Source organism: Ciconia boyciana, chromosome 7 (genome assembly GCF_034638445.1).
Source record: "Ciconia boyciana chromosome 7, ASM3463844v1, whole genome shotgun sequence".
In the NCBI taxonomy this organism is placed as follows: Eukaryota; Metazoa; Chordata; class Aves; order Ciconiiformes; family Ciconiidae; genus Ciconia; species Ciconia boyciana.
In genome coordinates this window covers 16,724,935-16,743,499 of record NC_132940.1, presented here as the reverse complement: position 1 = coordinate 16,743,499, position 18,565 = coordinate 16,724,935, and the positions used below count along the sequence as shown (strand labels likewise).

General features: G+C 41.2%; 2 protein-coding genes across 2 annotated transcripts; one reads left to right on the top strand and one right to left on the bottom strand.

Moving 5' to 3' along the window:
* The first annotated feature begins 34 nt into the window (after window positions 1-34).
* GNG5 (G protein subunit gamma 5) lies at window positions 35-4,046 on the top strand. Its single transcript, XM_072867663.1, has 3 exons — window positions 35-225; window positions 1,369-1,524; window positions 3,802-4,046. Exons 1-2 carry the CDS (start codon window positions 145-147, stop codon window positions 1,492-1,494), a joined length of 207 nt encoding a protein of 68 aa, XP_072723764.1. The 5' UTR covers window positions 35-144; the 3' UTR covers window positions 1,495-1,524; window positions 3,802-4,046.
* A 993-nt stretch (window positions 4,047-5,039) lies between these two features.
* Window positions 5,040-11,137, bottom strand: RPF1 (ribosome production factor 1 homolog). Its single transcript, XM_072867662.1, has 9 exons — window positions 10,942-11,137; window positions 10,786-10,842; window positions 9,680-9,760; window positions 9,175-9,270; window positions 8,283-8,436; window positions 7,607-7,689; window positions 6,541-6,722; window positions 6,332-6,458; window positions 5,040-5,474 (listed from the first exon to the last, which is right to left on the bottom strand). The coding sequence occupies exons 1-9, from the start codon at window positions 11,101-11,103 to the stop codon at window positions 5,433-5,435; spliced, it is 984 nt and encodes a 327-aa protein (XP_072723763.1). The 5' UTR covers window positions 11,104-11,137; the 3' UTR covers window positions 5,040-5,432.
* Between the last annotated feature and the right edge of the window lie 7,428 nt (window positions 11,138-18,565).

The following is an 18,565-nucleotide window of genomic DNA, read 5'->3' as shown; positions in this document are numbered from 1 at the left end:
CGCCAGCGGCCCCGCAGCGCCCCCCGCGGCGGCGGCCCCGGCCCCGGGCGCGGCGGCGGTTGCGCAGGCGCCGCCGGGCCGGAGAGTTTGGGACGCGCCGGGAAGTTGGGGCTGGGTGTGCCGCCGCCTGCCGTCGCTCCCACCATGTCGGGCTCCTCCAACGTGGCGGCCATGAAGAAGGTGGTGCAGCAGCTGCGCCTGGAGGCCAGCGTGACTCGCGTGAAGGTGAGAAGCGGAGCCGGGACGGGACGGGGCGGACGCGCCGCCATTACGCCGCCCCGGGGGCCGCGCCCCGCGGCGCTCCTCGGAGGCGGCCGGGCCGGGGCAGCCAGCTCCGACCTGCCCTGCCCCGCCCCGCCGACCCTCCTTGGCGGCGGCGCCCCGCTCCCAGGGTTTAGCCCCGGGGCGCCGTCGGGCCTCCCCGGCCGAGCCGCGCTCCGGGGCGGCTGCGCAGCCGCGTCCCTTCCCGCTGCCGCCGCCTCCCCGGGGCTCGGCCCGCGCGGGGCCGGCCCGGCCCGGCCCGCCGCGCCTTCTCGCCTCCTGCAGCCTCTCGGGGACCCCCGGGGGAGCGCTTCGGCCGCAGCGCGGCCCCCGGGGGATGGACGCGCCCCGCTCTCCCCTTTCATTTCCTTATTCTGGGGAGCGTCGTCTTCCATCAAACTCTGGTGAAAAGGGCAGCTTGAGTCGGGGTGTACCACAGGTTGTCTGGGCTGGCCTGGCCTGGACACTATAAAATGGAGACTTCGCTGCAAGGCATACCAAGTGCATTTAACTTGTGCATTTTGGGGGCGAGAGTGGGCCCTGTCAAACTAGAGAAACTCTGGGCAAACTGCAAAGACAAGATACCGGTGAAGATGCTACTTTCTGAAACTTTGTTCTCTTTTATGAGTGCAGAGTTACAGCAAAGAAAAGCAAGACAAATAATTTTTTCACTGTTCTGTTTTTACGTAGGTACAGCCTACCAAAAAACCTATATGCTATCTCATCATAAGGATGGCTTTCCAAGGGAAGATAAAATGCCAGTTCAGTCAAGTAGAGCATCTTAAACGATAGGCTGTATTTTTAAATGATTTATGCTAGAACAAGGATATTCATATATTTAACAAAGCCATCTCCAAGATGTTGCTCATCTTTTACCCTTCAGGCTTAGAAGTTTAACATGAAAATTTTCCAAATTAATTCTTATTCTAATATTGCGCCACTTCTTGTCTTCAAGAAACCAAAAAATTGCAATGAAACTGTTGTATAAAAATCTACATAAGCTGTATTGCAGGATCATTTAGCAGTATTCTTTATACTTTTTGAGTTAGTTACATCCTCAGTAAAGAGTGTTCAGTGAATTCTAATGCCAGCTTTTATTATGACTAGGTTTCTCAGGCTGCAGCAGACTTGAAGCAGTTCTGCCTGCAGAATGCACAACATGATCCCCTACTGACAGGAGTATCATCAAGTACAAATCCATTCAGACCCCAGAAAGTTTGTTCATTTTTGTAATTACGTGAACTACTTCAGTATCTTTCAGTGGTAAGTTCTTGAATTACAATTAATTCATAAACTGTTCTGTCATTAAAAATAGCTGGCTTTAAATGAGACTGCGTGTATTAAAAGTATTCAGAAGAGACATCTGACTTGTGCAGCTGGTGTTGGTCTAGATCCCCATTTTGGGCCCCTCCGCCCCTGTTCTGGTCGTAGCTCTGTACTGGACACATGCTGTTCATAAGTATTATGAGTGGCATTTAGCTGTTGCAGAGCTTCCGCCAGTTTCTGTTGGTGCAGCAAAGTAGTAGTGGGGCAGCTGCTACTGAGCTGCTATTTGGACTAACCTGGCTCTACAGTAATTCTGCTGTATCTTCCTTCTGTGTAAGGGTATTATTTCCCTTTTTTTGCATACGATTACTCACCTGACAGCATATATGGTGAATCCTGATTGTGGCAGATAAAGCAGACTTTAGTTCTTAAACTTTTAAAGAGCACTTCCAGAGATAGGTTAGTGGTGGTCTCCAAGAAGAACACTGTCCCCTATAGGACACACCCTCAAAGCCAAAAGAAAAAAGTATGTAGTCCAAGAATAGTATCAAGGCCTATACTCCACTCAAATAAGCTACTACATGCAGTTTAAATAACTGCAGTTTAAATAACTAGAAACAGTTGAATACTCATTTGGATTTTCATTCCAAAACTTTTGTAGGTTCATTAGCACTACTGCTATCACTCTGAAGACTGCTAATCTGGCATTCCTTGAAAATTCTGGTGATTAGATTTTAGACTAACCTATTTAGAAAGGTGAGTTTTAGATCCACAGTAATCTCACCAAGAGTCTGAGAGTCACAATAATTAGATATTTTGCCCACAGTAAATGCATCATAATTATACCATGTCCCTCTTCCCCATTGCCCCTCGACTTGGATCTGCTGGGGGTGAGAGCATATACGTCATTTGGAGGCACCTGATATGCAGTTACCCATAGTTCACAATCCTTAGAAATCTCATAGTGAGTCTTAACCTTGAAGAATTCTGGTTTTGCAGCTGACTTAAATCACCCAAAGAATTGTAGTTTGCTAGGTTTAAGATGTGTTATTTAGGCAGCTTTATAGAAAGGTGACCACAGTCAGACTGAGTTGTTAAGATTGTTCTTTAAAATTGTTCTCCCCTCAAGCAGACTGTAGAAAACTTCCAAAAAGTTTGTGTATAAACAAGGTCATTCATGCTAGTAAAGCCCAGAGTAGTAACAGTATAGAGGTTGATGCTTAACTATTTAACAAACAAAAAGAACAACACTTCCCCCGTTGTTTTGAGCAATGAATTACAGCAGTGTAACTGAAATGTGCTTTAGAGTTTTTGTAGCTTTTAAAGGTATTTCTATGGTGAATTTTATCAACTATTCTTATTTAAAAGATACTATTCTTGGAGACTGACTTGTGTTCACACTACTGTAGCTTCAGCTTTAAGCAGTAATTCAAGGAAGAAGTCAGATCCTCTGTAACCATTATAGACTGATAACCTATAAAGAGCCAAATAAACTGTACTTTAATCGGTGACACATACAGTTCCCCACTGAGCCTTGCCAAGGTCTAGTAATTCCTGGGTGTGGATGTCAGGAAGTAATGCTTCCTCTGTCTCACGCACACATGTGCATACACAGAAAATACTGAGCCTTTTTTGCCCTTTCTCCATTACAGCCTTTATCTTCCCCCTTTCTCATTTTGGAACAGAGCACTTGTGTCTGCTGATGTTACAGGCAGAAGTCATTAGTACAGCAGTCTTAGTTACACTACCTACACAGAAAATTTCTTTCCTTCACTGTATCTCCTGCAAGCACTTCCTCAAAATAGGCAATTTCTTAGTTGTAATCCTGGTGTTTTTATGATGAGCCAACAAGAGTTCATGTTTGCACAGTCAGCACCACCTCTGTGCAGTGAAGAGGAAGTGTAATTTGTTAGTTACACAGACTCCCCCTGCTTTTCAAAGGCAAAGTAGATGCCTGGTATTTCTGTAGGCACCAAGTGGTGCCTACTGTGACCACTACAAGTTGGTTCCTACTGGGAGCAACTTTTTCTGTCCTTCCACTTAGCAATTTGGCTTCCAGGAGACACTAAGCTTCAGTTCTTTTGCAACAGCTTTGATTATCTTCTTATACCCTTGGGGACAACTTCATGGTTTTAAAAGTTTATTTTATAAAACAGCTGTGGGAAAAGAGGAGGTTTTTTCTAAATAGCTGTCCATGGCATACTCTGAAGGTACATAGAGTTGCTTCATTTAGCATTGATCCTTATCTAACTACATTTTGGTTTTGTTTTTCAGATCTTTTAGCATCTTTTCCTAGCTGCTGATGTGTGTATGGGCAGAGTGCCTCAAGGAGTGGCCTGGTTTGAAGTCTGTACAAAAGCTTAGCTTTAATGTGCCAAATCTAACTGTAAAATTGCTACTGTTGTCAAACCTCTTACCATCTACCTCTCCAAATGAACTGTATGCTAGTTACAATACTTCTGTTTCATAAGGGAATCAGTTTTATATGCCAAGCAAAAAATAAAAGTGTCTTGACTTAGTCTGGTCTTGAAATTACTGTAACAAGTTGATTACCTTCTGGATATGTTGACAGCTCACCAGTTACTGCACCACTGCAGCAGCTGGAGAGCACATGCAGGAATCTGTCTTTAAATATTCCATGCTGCCCCAAGTTTGCCTGGGGTTGATAGTCTTACAGAACAATGAGGAGTCATCAGTATTATACTTAGAAGTGTAATAGAAATAGAACAGGAAAAGTTTTTTTTGGCCGTTAGTTTATAATTCAACTATACAGCTGTCCCATATCATAGATATGAAATAAAGAGTAACTTAATTATTCTTTATCTTAAAGAGGAATTCTACCCTAGTAGATGACTTACTCTATGAGCCATCTTACTCTTTAGGTAAATGTGAAAAAGCACTTCTTATAGCTGCATATGAAAAGAAAGTAATTCAAAGAAAAACTTAGCTTTTTAGCTGCCAGTGAATGTGCACACTTAAGGCAGAACAGTACTTTATTCTGCAGGTAATACCAACTTGAGTATAGCTGTGAGGCTGAAGAAGCATTTTTAGGATTTTAATGGGAAAAACCCTGCTCAGAGACCTCACATGTTCAACTGAGCAGCATTTTTAGGTGAGATAGCTTTATATACTTCCTGTAAGATGGCCTTAGGAATTCTTTCCCATCAGTGTTTATTTCTTTTTATGTACAAGAGTATCAACTGCTTTGGGTATATACCTCTTTTAAATATGACATCCACAGAAGAAATACCTGTAGGAGTCAAGCATATTATTTTTGTAACTTCAGCAACACGGCTATTTATGCAAGATGTTAATGAAATAAAATACCACAGACTTCCTGGATTGCATACAGCCTTCTCAATGTTCTCTAGCTAGGAGACCATTTTTGGAAAACTCGCCATACTGTCAGGGAACAGCATACTGTAAGTTAGGAAGAGGTCTAAACTATTTATCTCTTACCTGATTAATGGAAGACATCTGAGTTTAGCTGCTTAACAGAAAAAAAAAAGCTGTACAACTATAGAAATACTTTATTTTGAGAATATCTTTAACCAAAATATTTACTGTCTTTGATGTTGCAAAGTGTAATTTCTCTCTACAGCACAGCAGCAATCATGGCAAATCTTCAGTGATAGCTAAATTACAGGCTGCTCTGACATTGCCATAGTTTTTCCTGCTAAATTGGAAAGAGAGTCACTGTCCTTGTCATGTTGGATTTAGCTACAAACATAGGAAGAAAGATGCATCGTACTCGATCTGCTCCTGTGTAAAGTTTGAATGTTTGCAGTTTGTCTTTCTGCAGACAGATACTGTTCAGTATCATTATCATTAGGAGTCTGAGATAATCCATAGTTCAAAGCAGTTGTTGTATTTCTGGTCACCAGCAATTGGCAGATAGCTGTCCCTTATAAGTGAAATTTTCTTCTGCTTGTGTCCATTTCTCGGCGCTGAAATTTAAAAGAAAAGTTATTAACCAGCAAATTCATGCAACAGGATACAAACAAGGATGACCACTCCAGTTTACAGTAGGGTAGTGAGTGAAACCTGTCCCAGTTACAGTGTAGTTGAGTCTTTATAGTCAGCTTTTCAAGACTAACAAGGGAGAAGAATTAGAGATTAGTGATTTAGAACTAAAGAACATATAGCAGTTCTCTGTCTACTGACAGTAGACAAAGTGTCTTTAAAACAAACAAGATTTTCCATTTCATGGACTACACCAGGAGTATTAGCATTTTCCTTCCGGTATAGCTTGGATACTCACTTCTAAGTTTTGCCAATCAACTGCAATTCCATGGTAAAAATAACTGGATAAGTAATTTATCATTGCCTAGAGTAATACTTCCATTTCACTTGAAGATGTACAGACATCAGTGTTACTTTCCATTCACTATTAAGCAGTGACATTTATGTAAATAGCTTAATCATTTTTACATTATGATTCTTGCACTTGCCTTGCACAAAAATAGCTTTAGTCAAGTTTACTAGGCTTCCAGGAACAGCTTATACCAGGGGAGCATTTTTCACATTTGCTTATATGTGTATGTTAAAGAAATTACATTCTGCAAATAAGTAGTCATGGTATATTGATATTCATCATCCTTGCTATCTTTATTTTTGACTTGCAATATAGTAGAATACTTCTACTTTGCATATTTCTCAAAATACACCTCTAAATATTTCAGTTAAACACTTCCGTATTGAGAACTGCACTTACACCACTTTTTAGGCTAAGATTTGTGGTTACGTTTCATGTTGGATTTACTCTCCCTTCCCAAGCAGGACTATTGTCATGACTTAGACATACCTTATGAATCCATTCATATTCTCCAAATTTGGAATCGAAGGTTCCTTTTTGAAGAGACCTCAGCTTTAATGTAAAACGTGGCCCAAGTTCTTGAATTCCCACTTTCTTTTCACTCTTGAAGATATATCTTGGGGAAGAAAAAAATAAAAGTTAGGAAGTAAGTTACAAGAACGTTTTCTTGCATTTTTGAGTTTTGTGGAAAACGTCACCTGTGGAATCTGAAAAAGATGTAGTCTCGCTGGTTGTGAAATGTAGCTACTTGTCTTCCAATAAACTGAGGATCATGTGGGAAGAGAGAAGCAAACATGCGACCAACAGAATGGCCGAGTCGTGTTGTAAAATTATTCAGGATTACTTCAGGTACGTGTTCTGTGGGCTCTTTCCCTTTCCGCTGAAATGAAAGTAGTAGATAAGAATGCAAAGAATAGATCGAATGCAAAAGGATTTTAATATATTATCAAAGAAGAGTTTGAAATAAAATAGGGGGAAGACAGCCAGGGCCAACTTCTAACAGGGTGGATAACATGCCCCAATCATTTTTTCAAACACAACCTAAGTTCATACACAAGTAAAGGAGCAGCTGGTAACATAAGGATCTTTGGTTCAACAATATAAATCGAATGGAAAAGCACAAATAATTTTACATTTCCTCTTTCCTGCACCACTTTCCACTCCTGGCAGCACCCGTTATACCAAATAATGCAGTCTACCTATCACAGCAGTCTTCTCTCTGTACTAATACCAACTAAGAGCATATGGGTCTAAGTATATGGGATTCTTCTTTAATAAGAACAGATGAAGTTTAAAAATTACTTATTTCAAAAGGGAAAAAAAAACATTTTACTGCAAATTATTTAACTACAGAAGAGGTGACAGGGCTGTAAGAATAAGAAAAACTAGGTTTTATTCAAGACTAGCAACTACATCTATTGAAATCTTTTATATTGCTGATTTTTATATACCCTATTGTGTGTATACTAAACATTGGGTATCCCTATTGATGTAGGTTATCGGCTGCTATTTATTGGCACGACTATAAAAATACTTGGCAGACAGTTAAAGAAATTCAGCAAATAACTATGAAAATGGAAATATGCTGCTTATGGAAGCAGAATATACTACTCCTTGGCCTCCTGTTAGCTTACAAAAAAACCACCTTTACAAGATCAGCTGAATCTTCCAAAAGTGTAACCAGTTTTGACAGTTCAAGTAGACTGAACGTATTTATCATGAAACAACAGACTACCCATTTTTTAAATTTTGTTGGAATCTCACCTTTATTTCTTTACGTAAACGGACACTACTCATTCTAAAATGAGCAGTTGGACCATCAGGCAAATGACTTAGAACAAGACCATCTGTTCACAGAGTTAAAAAAAACAAGGCTGGTAAAATTCAATATGTAATTTACAGAGGAACATTTTCTGTGAAATGCAGTATTACATTAGAATATTATATGCATAATCTATGCCTGATTTACAAGGTTTAATTATATTTTTGAACATATATTTATAAACGAGTTAACTAGTGTTCTGAAGTATGTCCATTAAATTTTGTTTCAATAGGTAACCAGAGTTATCTTCTACCATGTTCTCACTTATTAATTAGTAATGTTTTATCTAGTCAGCAAAACTAAATGGAACTTCCTGGTCAGAAAAACTTTTTAATTAATCAAACTGTTAAATTTACTGAAACAATAACAATGTTTATCCATGCATTACAAACTTAAAAGCAAAACAAAACACTTTTAAAAATAATTCCAAGTTCCATTAGCCATCAGATATTCAAGTTGGCACAGTGATTTTTAACTCTGTAGTTACACTGTAAGCTGCACAGTGAAGAGAAAAAATCCAGACTAAAGTAGATCTTTGATGCACACTACAGAATTATTTTCTTTCCCTAATAGGCCCAGAGCTAGTATATCTATTTTAATAAATACACAAAAGGATACTTGGTATTTTGCGATCTTCATTAATGACGATTAAATCCGTGAAGTCCCTTGCAATACACTGTGGAATAATTCTTTTCAAAGCCAGTCCTCTTCGATAGTAGACATGCGAGTTCGGTATAACAGTAGACAGTTGTTCACAGAATCTCACTGTTCTCTGCAAAACAGGTGAGTTAAATGGCAATGTGGTAAATACAGGGCCAAATTCAAATATTAGGGGAATGGAGGGTTGCTCGTTCCAACTGCCCTCTCTGATGATATATTACTTCCAGTATCTCTATAAACATTTGAAGACAAGCTATTAAATCACTTCATTCAGTCAGTGGAAAAAAATGTTATTTGCAGTAAAGACTACAGCACACTGGGGACTTTTTTTTTTTTTTTTAAAAAGGATCTTGTTTCCCCTCCCTCAATCATAAAAAAGCAGGAAAATTCCAAAAGCATTCCAAAAGCATCACTTCCAAACTCATTATTTATTAAGGACATGGGTTTACAAAAAGTTCATAACATTTCAAAATACAATATAACTATTACTTCAGGTACTAATGTCTGAGTTTCCAGATAAACTGTTTGAGGAGTTTTTCCTACTTTTAAACCCACTTCTTTTATGGTTTTCACAAATGTCAGTAATCTCCCCAATTACGTAATGCAGATCATTTACATACAAGAACATATGCATGAGGTGGGTTTTTGTTATGAAGGAAACAAACAGTGCTGGAGAAACTAATAGAGTACATACATACACAAGGTTATTGATAGTCACTAAATAAAACAGCAGAAAAAAATCCATGTGAAAGCTACTATTTTCAGCTTTAATTTACCAATCATAGTATGAAAACCTTGGTATCTTATAACCAGTTGATTGCTCAGAACTCTCCAAGTAAAACATACGTACCCCACGAGGTCTGTCTGATGTTGTAATAAGAATCTTGGGAACTGTCTGTCTGTTGAAGTATGGTGCAAATTCATCAGTTGCTTCATCAAAAGCAACCTGGAAGAACGGAAGTCTTGTTAATCCACCATATACAAAATAATTGAAGAACAATTGTTCAATCTGATCTAATTTCTGATGAAAATGAATTTAGTAGGAAAAATTTCAATTCACAAGATCTATCTTATAATTAATCATTACAAGGCATGTGGTTTTTACATTTTTAAGAATCTACTGTGATGAACATTGGCAGGTTTTACAATCAATAACAGTAATGCAAAAGGCAATTATCTAATGTAGATAATGAAAGAATGACATCATCTCTTAGTGAACCCATCACATATAAAAAGTAATTCATCAACACCTTAACAGGAGACTAGTGAATGTTAAGTTTCATCAATCCGTTTTATGTCCCTTCTTGGAAAAAAAGTGGTTAACTTAATAGCATACGCAGAAATTAAGCAGTTACCTCTTCATCATTGGGATCTACAGTTGTTTCGTCATACACTCTCTGATTTTCAATAGTCTTTGGTATGGCTTTTGGAGGTGCCTAAAATAAATAAGTGTATTAACACATTCATGTAATTTTACATGTACTGCGAAAAACACATTCATACTACAATGATATTGTGTATATTTCTACACAGAATTAGAAGTATTATTAATTTTATGCCAGCCTTCAAAAAAGAAGTTACGACATCGCCTTGATTAAAAATATGTGCGGGTATTGGGACACCAGAGAATCACATGGAGGAGAAGCATCGCTAGAACAGTGACACTGCTTATTTTCAGTCTAATTAAGAAACGGGGTTCCAAAACAAAACAAAAAAAAAGAGGGGAACCTTCTATCCACTTTTCTTCTCTTCCACAGAAGAAAAAAGCTCTACTTTCAACAGCAACACATATTAGTTTTGACACCTACAATTTAACAACTGATAGCCTCTAATGTTTACCCTGTTACTTACACTACTCCCGTGAGATTATAATAATACAGGAACTCACAAGGGACTGTCTTCAACTGTCAATATGCTTTTGAAGTAGTTCAGGAAAAGAGGCAAAACCCTTGTGCGTGGCTAGGCTTGGAAACAAGCAGACAACTGGTCTGGGCAGGGTTTGGTCAGATCTGATCGTTTTAATTCATACAGAAATTACTTATTAGAGTATAATTCCTAATAACATCAACACAATGCCGCAGCCATCGGACAGAGAAGACTTTTCAGGGAAGGCCTGCTTTTGTGCCATTATTAGCTTAAAACTCACCCTGCCCGATGGCAGCATCATTTAACACAGTACCAACAACATTTCCAAGCTCAACCGTTTGATACCTCCACTGCCCAACACAGCGTCCCCGAGGCTACCACAGCCAGCGAGCACCGGGATCACCGCTCCGCTCCACTGAAGTCTGTGGAGAAACCGTTTCACTCACGAAACTGAAGAGCCCCCAGCGCAAGGCTCAGCTGAAGAGTTATCCCCAGGACGAGCTCCTCCCCGTTCGCGGCGGAGCACCACCCCCCTGCAGCGGGGACGGCCTCGCCACGACGCGGGGCCGCGGCACGCTGCGGCCGGGGCCCTCACCTTGTCTCCGAGGGCTTCTCGCTCCTTTCTCCGCTTCTTCTTGGCGGCCAGTTTCTCCTAGCGGGAGAGGGAGAGCGATCCGTTAGCCAGACCCACCACCCGGCCGGGGCCGCCCCCGCCCTCCGGTAACGGCCGCCGCGCCGGGCCCTCCCCCACCTTCCTCTGCTGCTGCTTCCAGCGGAGGAACATGAAGTGCCGCCGCTGCTTGTTCTTGATCTCGGACACGCTGAAGGTCGGCGGGAAGAGAACCCGCTCCGGGGCCGGCGACCCCCCATCCTCCGCCGCAGAGCCCACCGGGCCGCTGCCGTCGCCTGCCATGCTGCCGCCGCCGGGCAGGAACTGACCCCTCACCCTTGACCCTTGACCCCTGACCCCGCCCGCCGGGAGAGCACGCGCTGCGCCTGCGCCGGGGCTGCCGGCCGGAAGGATGGCCCTCCCGCCGCGCATGCGCCGAGGGGGCGGCCGAGGGGCGGTTGGGCTCAGCGCGCGCGGGGCGGCTCTGAGGGGAGCGGCCTCGCGCCGCGCCAGCCGCCGTCGGCGACCGCCCGCTGGAGGGGCGCCGGCGGCTCCGCGCTTTGGGGCGGCTTCGGTTAAGCCTTTGAGAGAAAGCACGCTTTTTAAGCCGAGTGCCGTCCTGCTCGGTGCGCCGAGGAGACGTGGCTGGGCCTTGGTGACGGTCGTTGCACGGCGAGTCACAGGAGGGCCGGTCCCGTCCCGTCCTCCTCCGGCGCACGGGCGCGGAGCCCGGCTCTGGCCACGGTGCTGTGCGGCAGAGGGGGGCGTCGGCTGCCTCCCTCGGCCGTGGCAGTGCGCCTGACTGAGGTACTTGCACAGCCTCTTGCTTCGCTGCAGGTACCTGCAAAATGGCTAAGCTAATTGCTCAGCAAGCAACAAACCTTGAGATAAGCTGAGAGTAATACAAATTATTACTGCAGCGTAGCTTTTGATCAGGGTCACCAATATAAAAAGGGGAAGCTTTGAACAAACATGACGCACCGATGGGTTTACATAAATGACAGTAACATCGTGACCCAGTGTTTTCCCGTGTACACACGTTTCACATTCAGACATTTGCTCACAGTGAGGTACGTTGTGGGGAGCATCTGCTTAAAAGGAACCATAGGGTTCTTTGATGGTCATGTTCCTGAAAATTATTTTTATTCTGTTGAAGCTTGTTGAAACTTAACATTGAAATGAAACGAGAACCCCTACAACTACAGAGATTTAAGTCATGTAAAGCTAGAAATTAGGTTTTCTGTTCCTGAGCTGATTTTCCAGCTTAGAGGTGTGCAAGTGTTGCTGCACAGTGAAGACTATACTCTGTTTCAGAGAAACTGAATACTCGGGAATTGGCGGGGGGCTGGGCTAAATTAGAGGCATTTTTTAATCTCAGACTGCAAAATTCTGAGCCTCAGTGAGACTGATTAGTTCCATTTGTCCCAAGGATTGTCTCAAAGCTTGGAATACGTCTACTAGTTTTATAGACGAATACTATTTTGCATTACTAAGTTTCTCTTACTAGAAAAGTGAAAAATAAATCTGTTAACATAAACTCATGAAGATAATGGAAAAAAATCTAGAAATAACCTGAACTAGACAATGTCTCAAACCTACTTCTGTCCTATAAATTAATTTAACTCTGTGACTCAACTAGCTTCACTGAGGTTATTTCTACTTAACACACATGTAGATGAAAGATCAAAGGCCTCATTATGCACAATCCCATATTTTTCTGGCCTCACTCCCATTTTTGTCAAGAGAAAAAAATTCAGCTATCCTTAGTGCCTTAAGGATAAGTAGTTTCCATGGTAATTAAGGTTTGGGGGATTTAGTTGAGAATATGTTAACCAAGGACTTTCTGTAACTGTATCTCACTAGCTGATTCAAATATCGGAGATTGCAAGGGTATCTCTAAAAGCCATTAGCAGAGATTTTAACAGATCACTGCTGTTAGCAGAGCTCATAGGGAATTCTGAGATATTTGTAGTTCCAGTTTGCAATGGTGTTTTTGTTGGGATCATGGCAAACTGAAGTGCAGCATAATTGCGTGAAGCTCACTGAGTGCTTACCTGTGGAAAAAACATATTATCTTTCTCTCTCCGAGCACGAGGGAAGACAACCTACTAGTAGTATTCAAAGGCTTTTCTTCCAAGGACTCACAGGAACAAAATAATGATACACAATAATAGAAGAACTTCCTAGGGCAGGGGAGGGGCAATAAAAAGACACCAGAAACACATTGTGGACTTGGTAAAAATAAGATCGCTAACAATGTACAATTATAATTTCAATAGAAGGCCCAACTAATAAATGCATGCATAGTATTAGGTTAATTTCTTCATAGAGAAGGTCCCACGGTCTTTTGCTTATTTTAGCTATGAACTCTGTTCTGTGTAAATAACATTTTAACCAGGATACTCTTTCTTTACAACTAATGTGGCATTGCCAGGAAACTATCTTTTGGAAGAAGCTGCTTGGTTACAAAAACAAAAACAAAAACAAAAACAAAAACAAAAACAAAAAACCTACTCAAACAGAAAGCACCGATAGCTTTGATTTGTGTAAACCAACAAGTAAGTTCTCTAGTGGAGAGTGATGAATAAAGACATTTATTCCATGTCAGCACTAAGGAATTTTGGAGGGAACCTTTACCACTGGCCCAGCTGCAGTAGCAGAAGCATCATTTTGAGTTGTATCGATAGGGCACTGGGGCTTTTTGCTGTTCTGTCATTTTAAACAATTGAAAAATATCTTGGGATTAAGTTGAAAGGACAAAAATTCAGCTGGAGAAAGGAAATTAAGTTAGAAAATATTTATGGAAAGAGATGAGAAAAGAAGGTAAGGTGCCTCTGGATTCAAGAATTTATTAGAGTACTGTTTGTTTTGGTTTTTTTTAAAGTAATAACCAACATTTTGCTGTTTCCTGTTTTGTTTTTCTTAATTTCATTACCTGAAGGTAGACACGATGTACTACTTGTCTTCAAGATTCATTATACTGAACAAAATGCCCCAGAAAATGCAGTGCTCCAAACCAAACAAACGGTTGTCTGTGTTGGAAGAGAGATACGGCCTACAGGCTTCTTTCTTCCTTCCTACAGAATACTGTCTTTCCCTTGAAAAACAAAACAAAAGGCTGTTTTATATGCTTTTAAAAATGGATTCACTTTGACTGTAGTTACATTGCCTTGTTAATATGGCAAAGCAATTCCCCTTGGAATCAGTGAGCTAGAATTCTTTGTGGTTGTTGTTAAAAGAGATAATCACCAACTGGTAACAGTAATTTGAAGACCACAAGATTCATGAGCACAGTTTCTGTAAAGTAATATCTCAGTTCTCAGGATTCTTGCTGTGTTAGTAGAGGACAAGGGAGAAGTGACTGATTTTCCTCTAGGACAAAATCCCCCAAGTCATACAATTGGAAACAGTATTGTCATGGATCTGAAACTGGTGAGGAGAGGGGAAATACAAGGAACGTGAGTAAGAAGTGAGGTGGCTCAAGGTTCGCTCAAGGATGTAGCTTTGCTGAGGTCCACATTTATGGCCCTCAAAACCTTCTGCAGGATCCTTAGGCCCTCTGAACTTTCTGTTGGTGGTGAAGAATACATCTAAACTGTAGAAGTTAGTGGTACGTACTGGTAGTCAAGTGAAGTCAAAGAGGCTCATACATTTAAACAGCACAAGGCAACGCGGAGCGGAAATAGGAGTTGGGGCCTTGCAGTATGGTTGCATGCTGTTGCAGTAGGCATCCTTTGTTCAGCTGCCCAGGAGGGCTAACTGGCAGGAGCAGACTACTGAACTAAGACAAGTGTACTCTTCTTATTCTTGCATTCAAAGCTAGTTCTCCCATCCCTTCATGGTGCTGTGTAGATAAAGTTGTACCCCAAAGGTCTGTTATTTGTTATACCCGTAAGCACCTCAGCCTTGAGACTGCAGAGCAGTTAGTACAGCTTCGATCACGTCTGAGCCTTACCAGGCCCCTCAAAATAGGCCTCAAAACATTCTCTGCAGCCTTGCTTGCAGCCTCCCTCTGGTAGGCATTCTCAGGGACTTGTCTAACAGCACTGATGGTGTAGCAAAGTTAGTGATAGTAGCTTTCCTTAACTGGTAGTTCACAAGCTAAAGTATTCACGCTTGATACAGAATACAGGACTTTCCAGCCTCTGGAGACTGAGAATAACTTTTTTCCTTTCAATGGAACAATCAAACCACAAGCCTGCAGGTTTTTCAGAGGTGAGAACTTTCATCATGCTTCCAACTGAAGCTATTGTGCTTCAGTTGCAGAATAAGATACAGAAAATGCTGGACCAAATAGCTAGTGGCTGGGACATTCTCTTCCTGAAGGGAAGGAATATTGGATTCCTGGCCAGGTCTCAATATTCTCCCTGTAGTTTACTTTAAAGGATTACACAGCAAAGCAGAAACAAGATGTAGAGAACAGATTGTAACCAGGTTCAGTCTCTGGGTGTGTGCCCTCATCACTGGGCTAAAGAGTCTGGTTCCTTTTACGCTCCTGGCCTGATGCTGTGTTGGCCTTTTTGCACAGTGAAGAAAGGGTAATGTGGTCTCACCAGGGTGCAATACTCAGAGAGTGGTGGGAGATGCTCCGTGTGGCAGGGGAATCTGTGTTTGAGCCCATCCCTTTAACTGAGGAAGGAGTTGAACATGAGCCCACCACAATATGCTGTCCTATGAAAGCTGGACATCTATACCATCCCTTTTTGAGGGAAAGCCTGCATTATATTTTGTAGAGAGCCTAGGCCTGTGATGCTTGTTACGTGTTACTGCACCAAGCCATCTGGGATCTCTGCTGTAGAAAAGCCTCTTGTTCATCCAGCCAGGCATAAGCATGAAATAAATGCTGAACTGCTTAGCTCTTTCCAGACTGTTCCCAGACTTGGGCATACCCAGAGGTGTTTCTCCAGGGGAGCATTACGTAGGGGAGCAAAGTAAAATTACAAGGTCCCTATGCAGGAACTATGTGGGTAGTTTTCACAGTCATCTGTTTGGGACTTACAGGCTTGCATTCCTTAGTGGATCTTGTTTACAGTCTTTAATTTCAGTATTTTCAGCCACCTAGGGCAATCTTCCTAAGGGATAAAGTGGGGATCATGCTCAATAAAGTTGGGTATTATTTAACATTTCAGGATGAACACTAGATCTTACTGTGTGCTCCCAGTGCCTGTCCTCATTCCATAACTCAACACAAAAATTAATTATTTTCATATGCTTTTCTGAGTTACTCTTCTTTACAGTATCTAAGCTGTGTACAAACATGAAGGTGCTTATTGGAAAGAAGGTATTATGTCTGTTATACAGATGGGAAAAATAGACAAGTTTGTCAAAATAAAATTTATCAAATGTATCTATGAATTTAAAATGCCCCACATAAGACACCCAAAGCTGCATATTTTGAGAATACTTAGCACTGTACGTTTAAACCACAGCTATGTTCAATTAGGTTCACAATTAACTTCACCATGCCCAGGATCATTCTAGATATCAGATTCCAGATATCTCAAGTTCAGCACCCAGCAAATGAGGAATGCAGACTTAGTGTCTGTCCCTAAAATGAAATTAAAGTTTGTTATACTACATGTGAATAAGGAGACCAAATGACATTTTCTTAGTCAGTTTTCATTCTGTAATGAAACTCTCACTTCTGAGAGTTTCTTTACGATCTTTGTGCTTTATATAGCTTTTGTGTAAAAAGTCTTAGGTTTAAGAAAGCAAACAATGGTTAAAAAAAAGCGAAGCCCCTCTGAATAGCAGCTTTATTTTCCAGAGTGTTGACAATACCCGCCCCCAATAGGTCTCACACCAGAACTTGCTGAGAGTGCACTCTGTTACCTTGTCTAGGTCATTAATAAGGACATTAAGAGTTTGGCCCCTGTATGGGTCCCTGAGGAACACCACTAGTAACCAGCCACCTTTTTGGTGGACTTTGCACTGCCGATCAACACCCATTGTACTCCACAGCCCAGCTGATTATCCATCCACCTTGTGGTACATTTTTCCACTCCATATTTCACCAATTTGACTGTAAGGGTACTGTGGGAGACCATGTTGAAGGCCTCCCTAAAGTCAAGGTAAACAGCATGCACTGCTCTTCCTCCTCGGCTGAGCCAGTCTTCCCATCAAAGGTTTGTCCTTGGTAAAGCCACATTATACCAGCTGTTCTCAGTCACCTTTGTGTCCCTCAGGTGCTTGGAAATGTCTTCCAGGAGTATTTGCTCCACAATCAACCTGGAGACTGAGGTGAAGCTGACAGACCTGTAGTTCCCTGGCTCTTCCATCCTGCCCTTCTGAAGTCGCAGCAATTCAGCTTAGTGCAACCCTCTTGCTGTACTGTGTGAAGAGCAGTGATTACTGGTGCATTTAAATGGTCTGTGTCTAACATCTCAGAACATGTATGTATGTGCATGTGAGAAAGAAAATGAAGTCAAGCATTTGGAAACCTGAGAGAGCAAAATTTAAATAAGGAAAAATGAAGCAAAGAAGAGCATTTAAAAAAGAAGGTATTTTATGTGGTATTCTTGAAAAAAAACTTGCAAATATATTATTTAAAAATTACGGAACTTCCATAGTCTGCTGCATGTGAATGTTCAGTTTTAAAGCTCATTAGAGTGTAAAAAAATTACCTTACAGCTGCTTTATGTATGGATGTCAACACAATCTTAAACGTGTAGTTATAACTGATGTTACAATAATTCCTTCCCACAGGACCTATCAAGATGGCATAGCTGGCCATTGTCTTAATCTGGGCAGGGCAGCCTGATGAATACTGTGTGTTTGATTTCCTACAAGTCTGTCAGCACTTCTGGTTAGTTAGTAGATTAAAACTACTAGATAATGCATTCATTGTATGTAAGCAGAAAAAAAAGGTGAAGGAGTTTACTGGACATTCAAGTGCCTAGTGCAGAAAACTGGAATACTTCCCCAAACAGAATACATTCTTGTTCTATAAACAAGAAAATTGTGATTTGATACATTTAGACTTTTTGAGAAGGTTATCCAATAGCTACCCATGGCAAAGTACTGAAGAAGGATCTACTGTTTCCACCCTGGTATTTTGCTGAATTCATTTTGCTGCTTCTGGAGGTCACTGTCCTTTTCTAAAGAATTATCCTGTAAAAGGGAAGGTAGTCAATGGCAACATTTCATCAACTTTGTGGGTATGTGGAAAAACTTGTGTTTCTTGGGGGGTGTGGTCCTCTTTGGAGGAAGTAATGCTAGTATCTTTCTGCTAGTGGCAATTACACATAGCTTGGGCTACCGTAATAAAACATTCCTTCACGTACTGAAGAAGAAAGAGTTTATCCAACATTAGAGTATGACTCATTTCTAGCCAGATATTTTTCAGAATATGCTACCTTGTGTTTTCATTTTATGTATTGACTTCCTGTTATTTTATATTAAGGCCTATTTGCACTGTAGTGGAATAATTTCTCTGTAATAAATAGAACTTGGTATAGCAAATAATTTTGCTTCTTTTTCTGCTTGCAGGTTGCTCACAGATGCCTAAGAATTTTCTCCTTGTTCAAAATGACTTCAACTAATTTGTAGGTGTTACTATAGAAATAAAGTAACTATTTTGTTATAGAGTAAAATACCTCAAGTGAAACTGTTGTTCCCCTTGTAGATCACTCTTAACTCCATGGTATCAACACACTTTATCAACAATTAAGCAAAGTAATGTTGCTCAAATATTCTTCTATATCAATACATTTCAGTGTCTGGCTACATTACCCTCTAGCTCTGAGTAGATAGTTTACATTTCAAA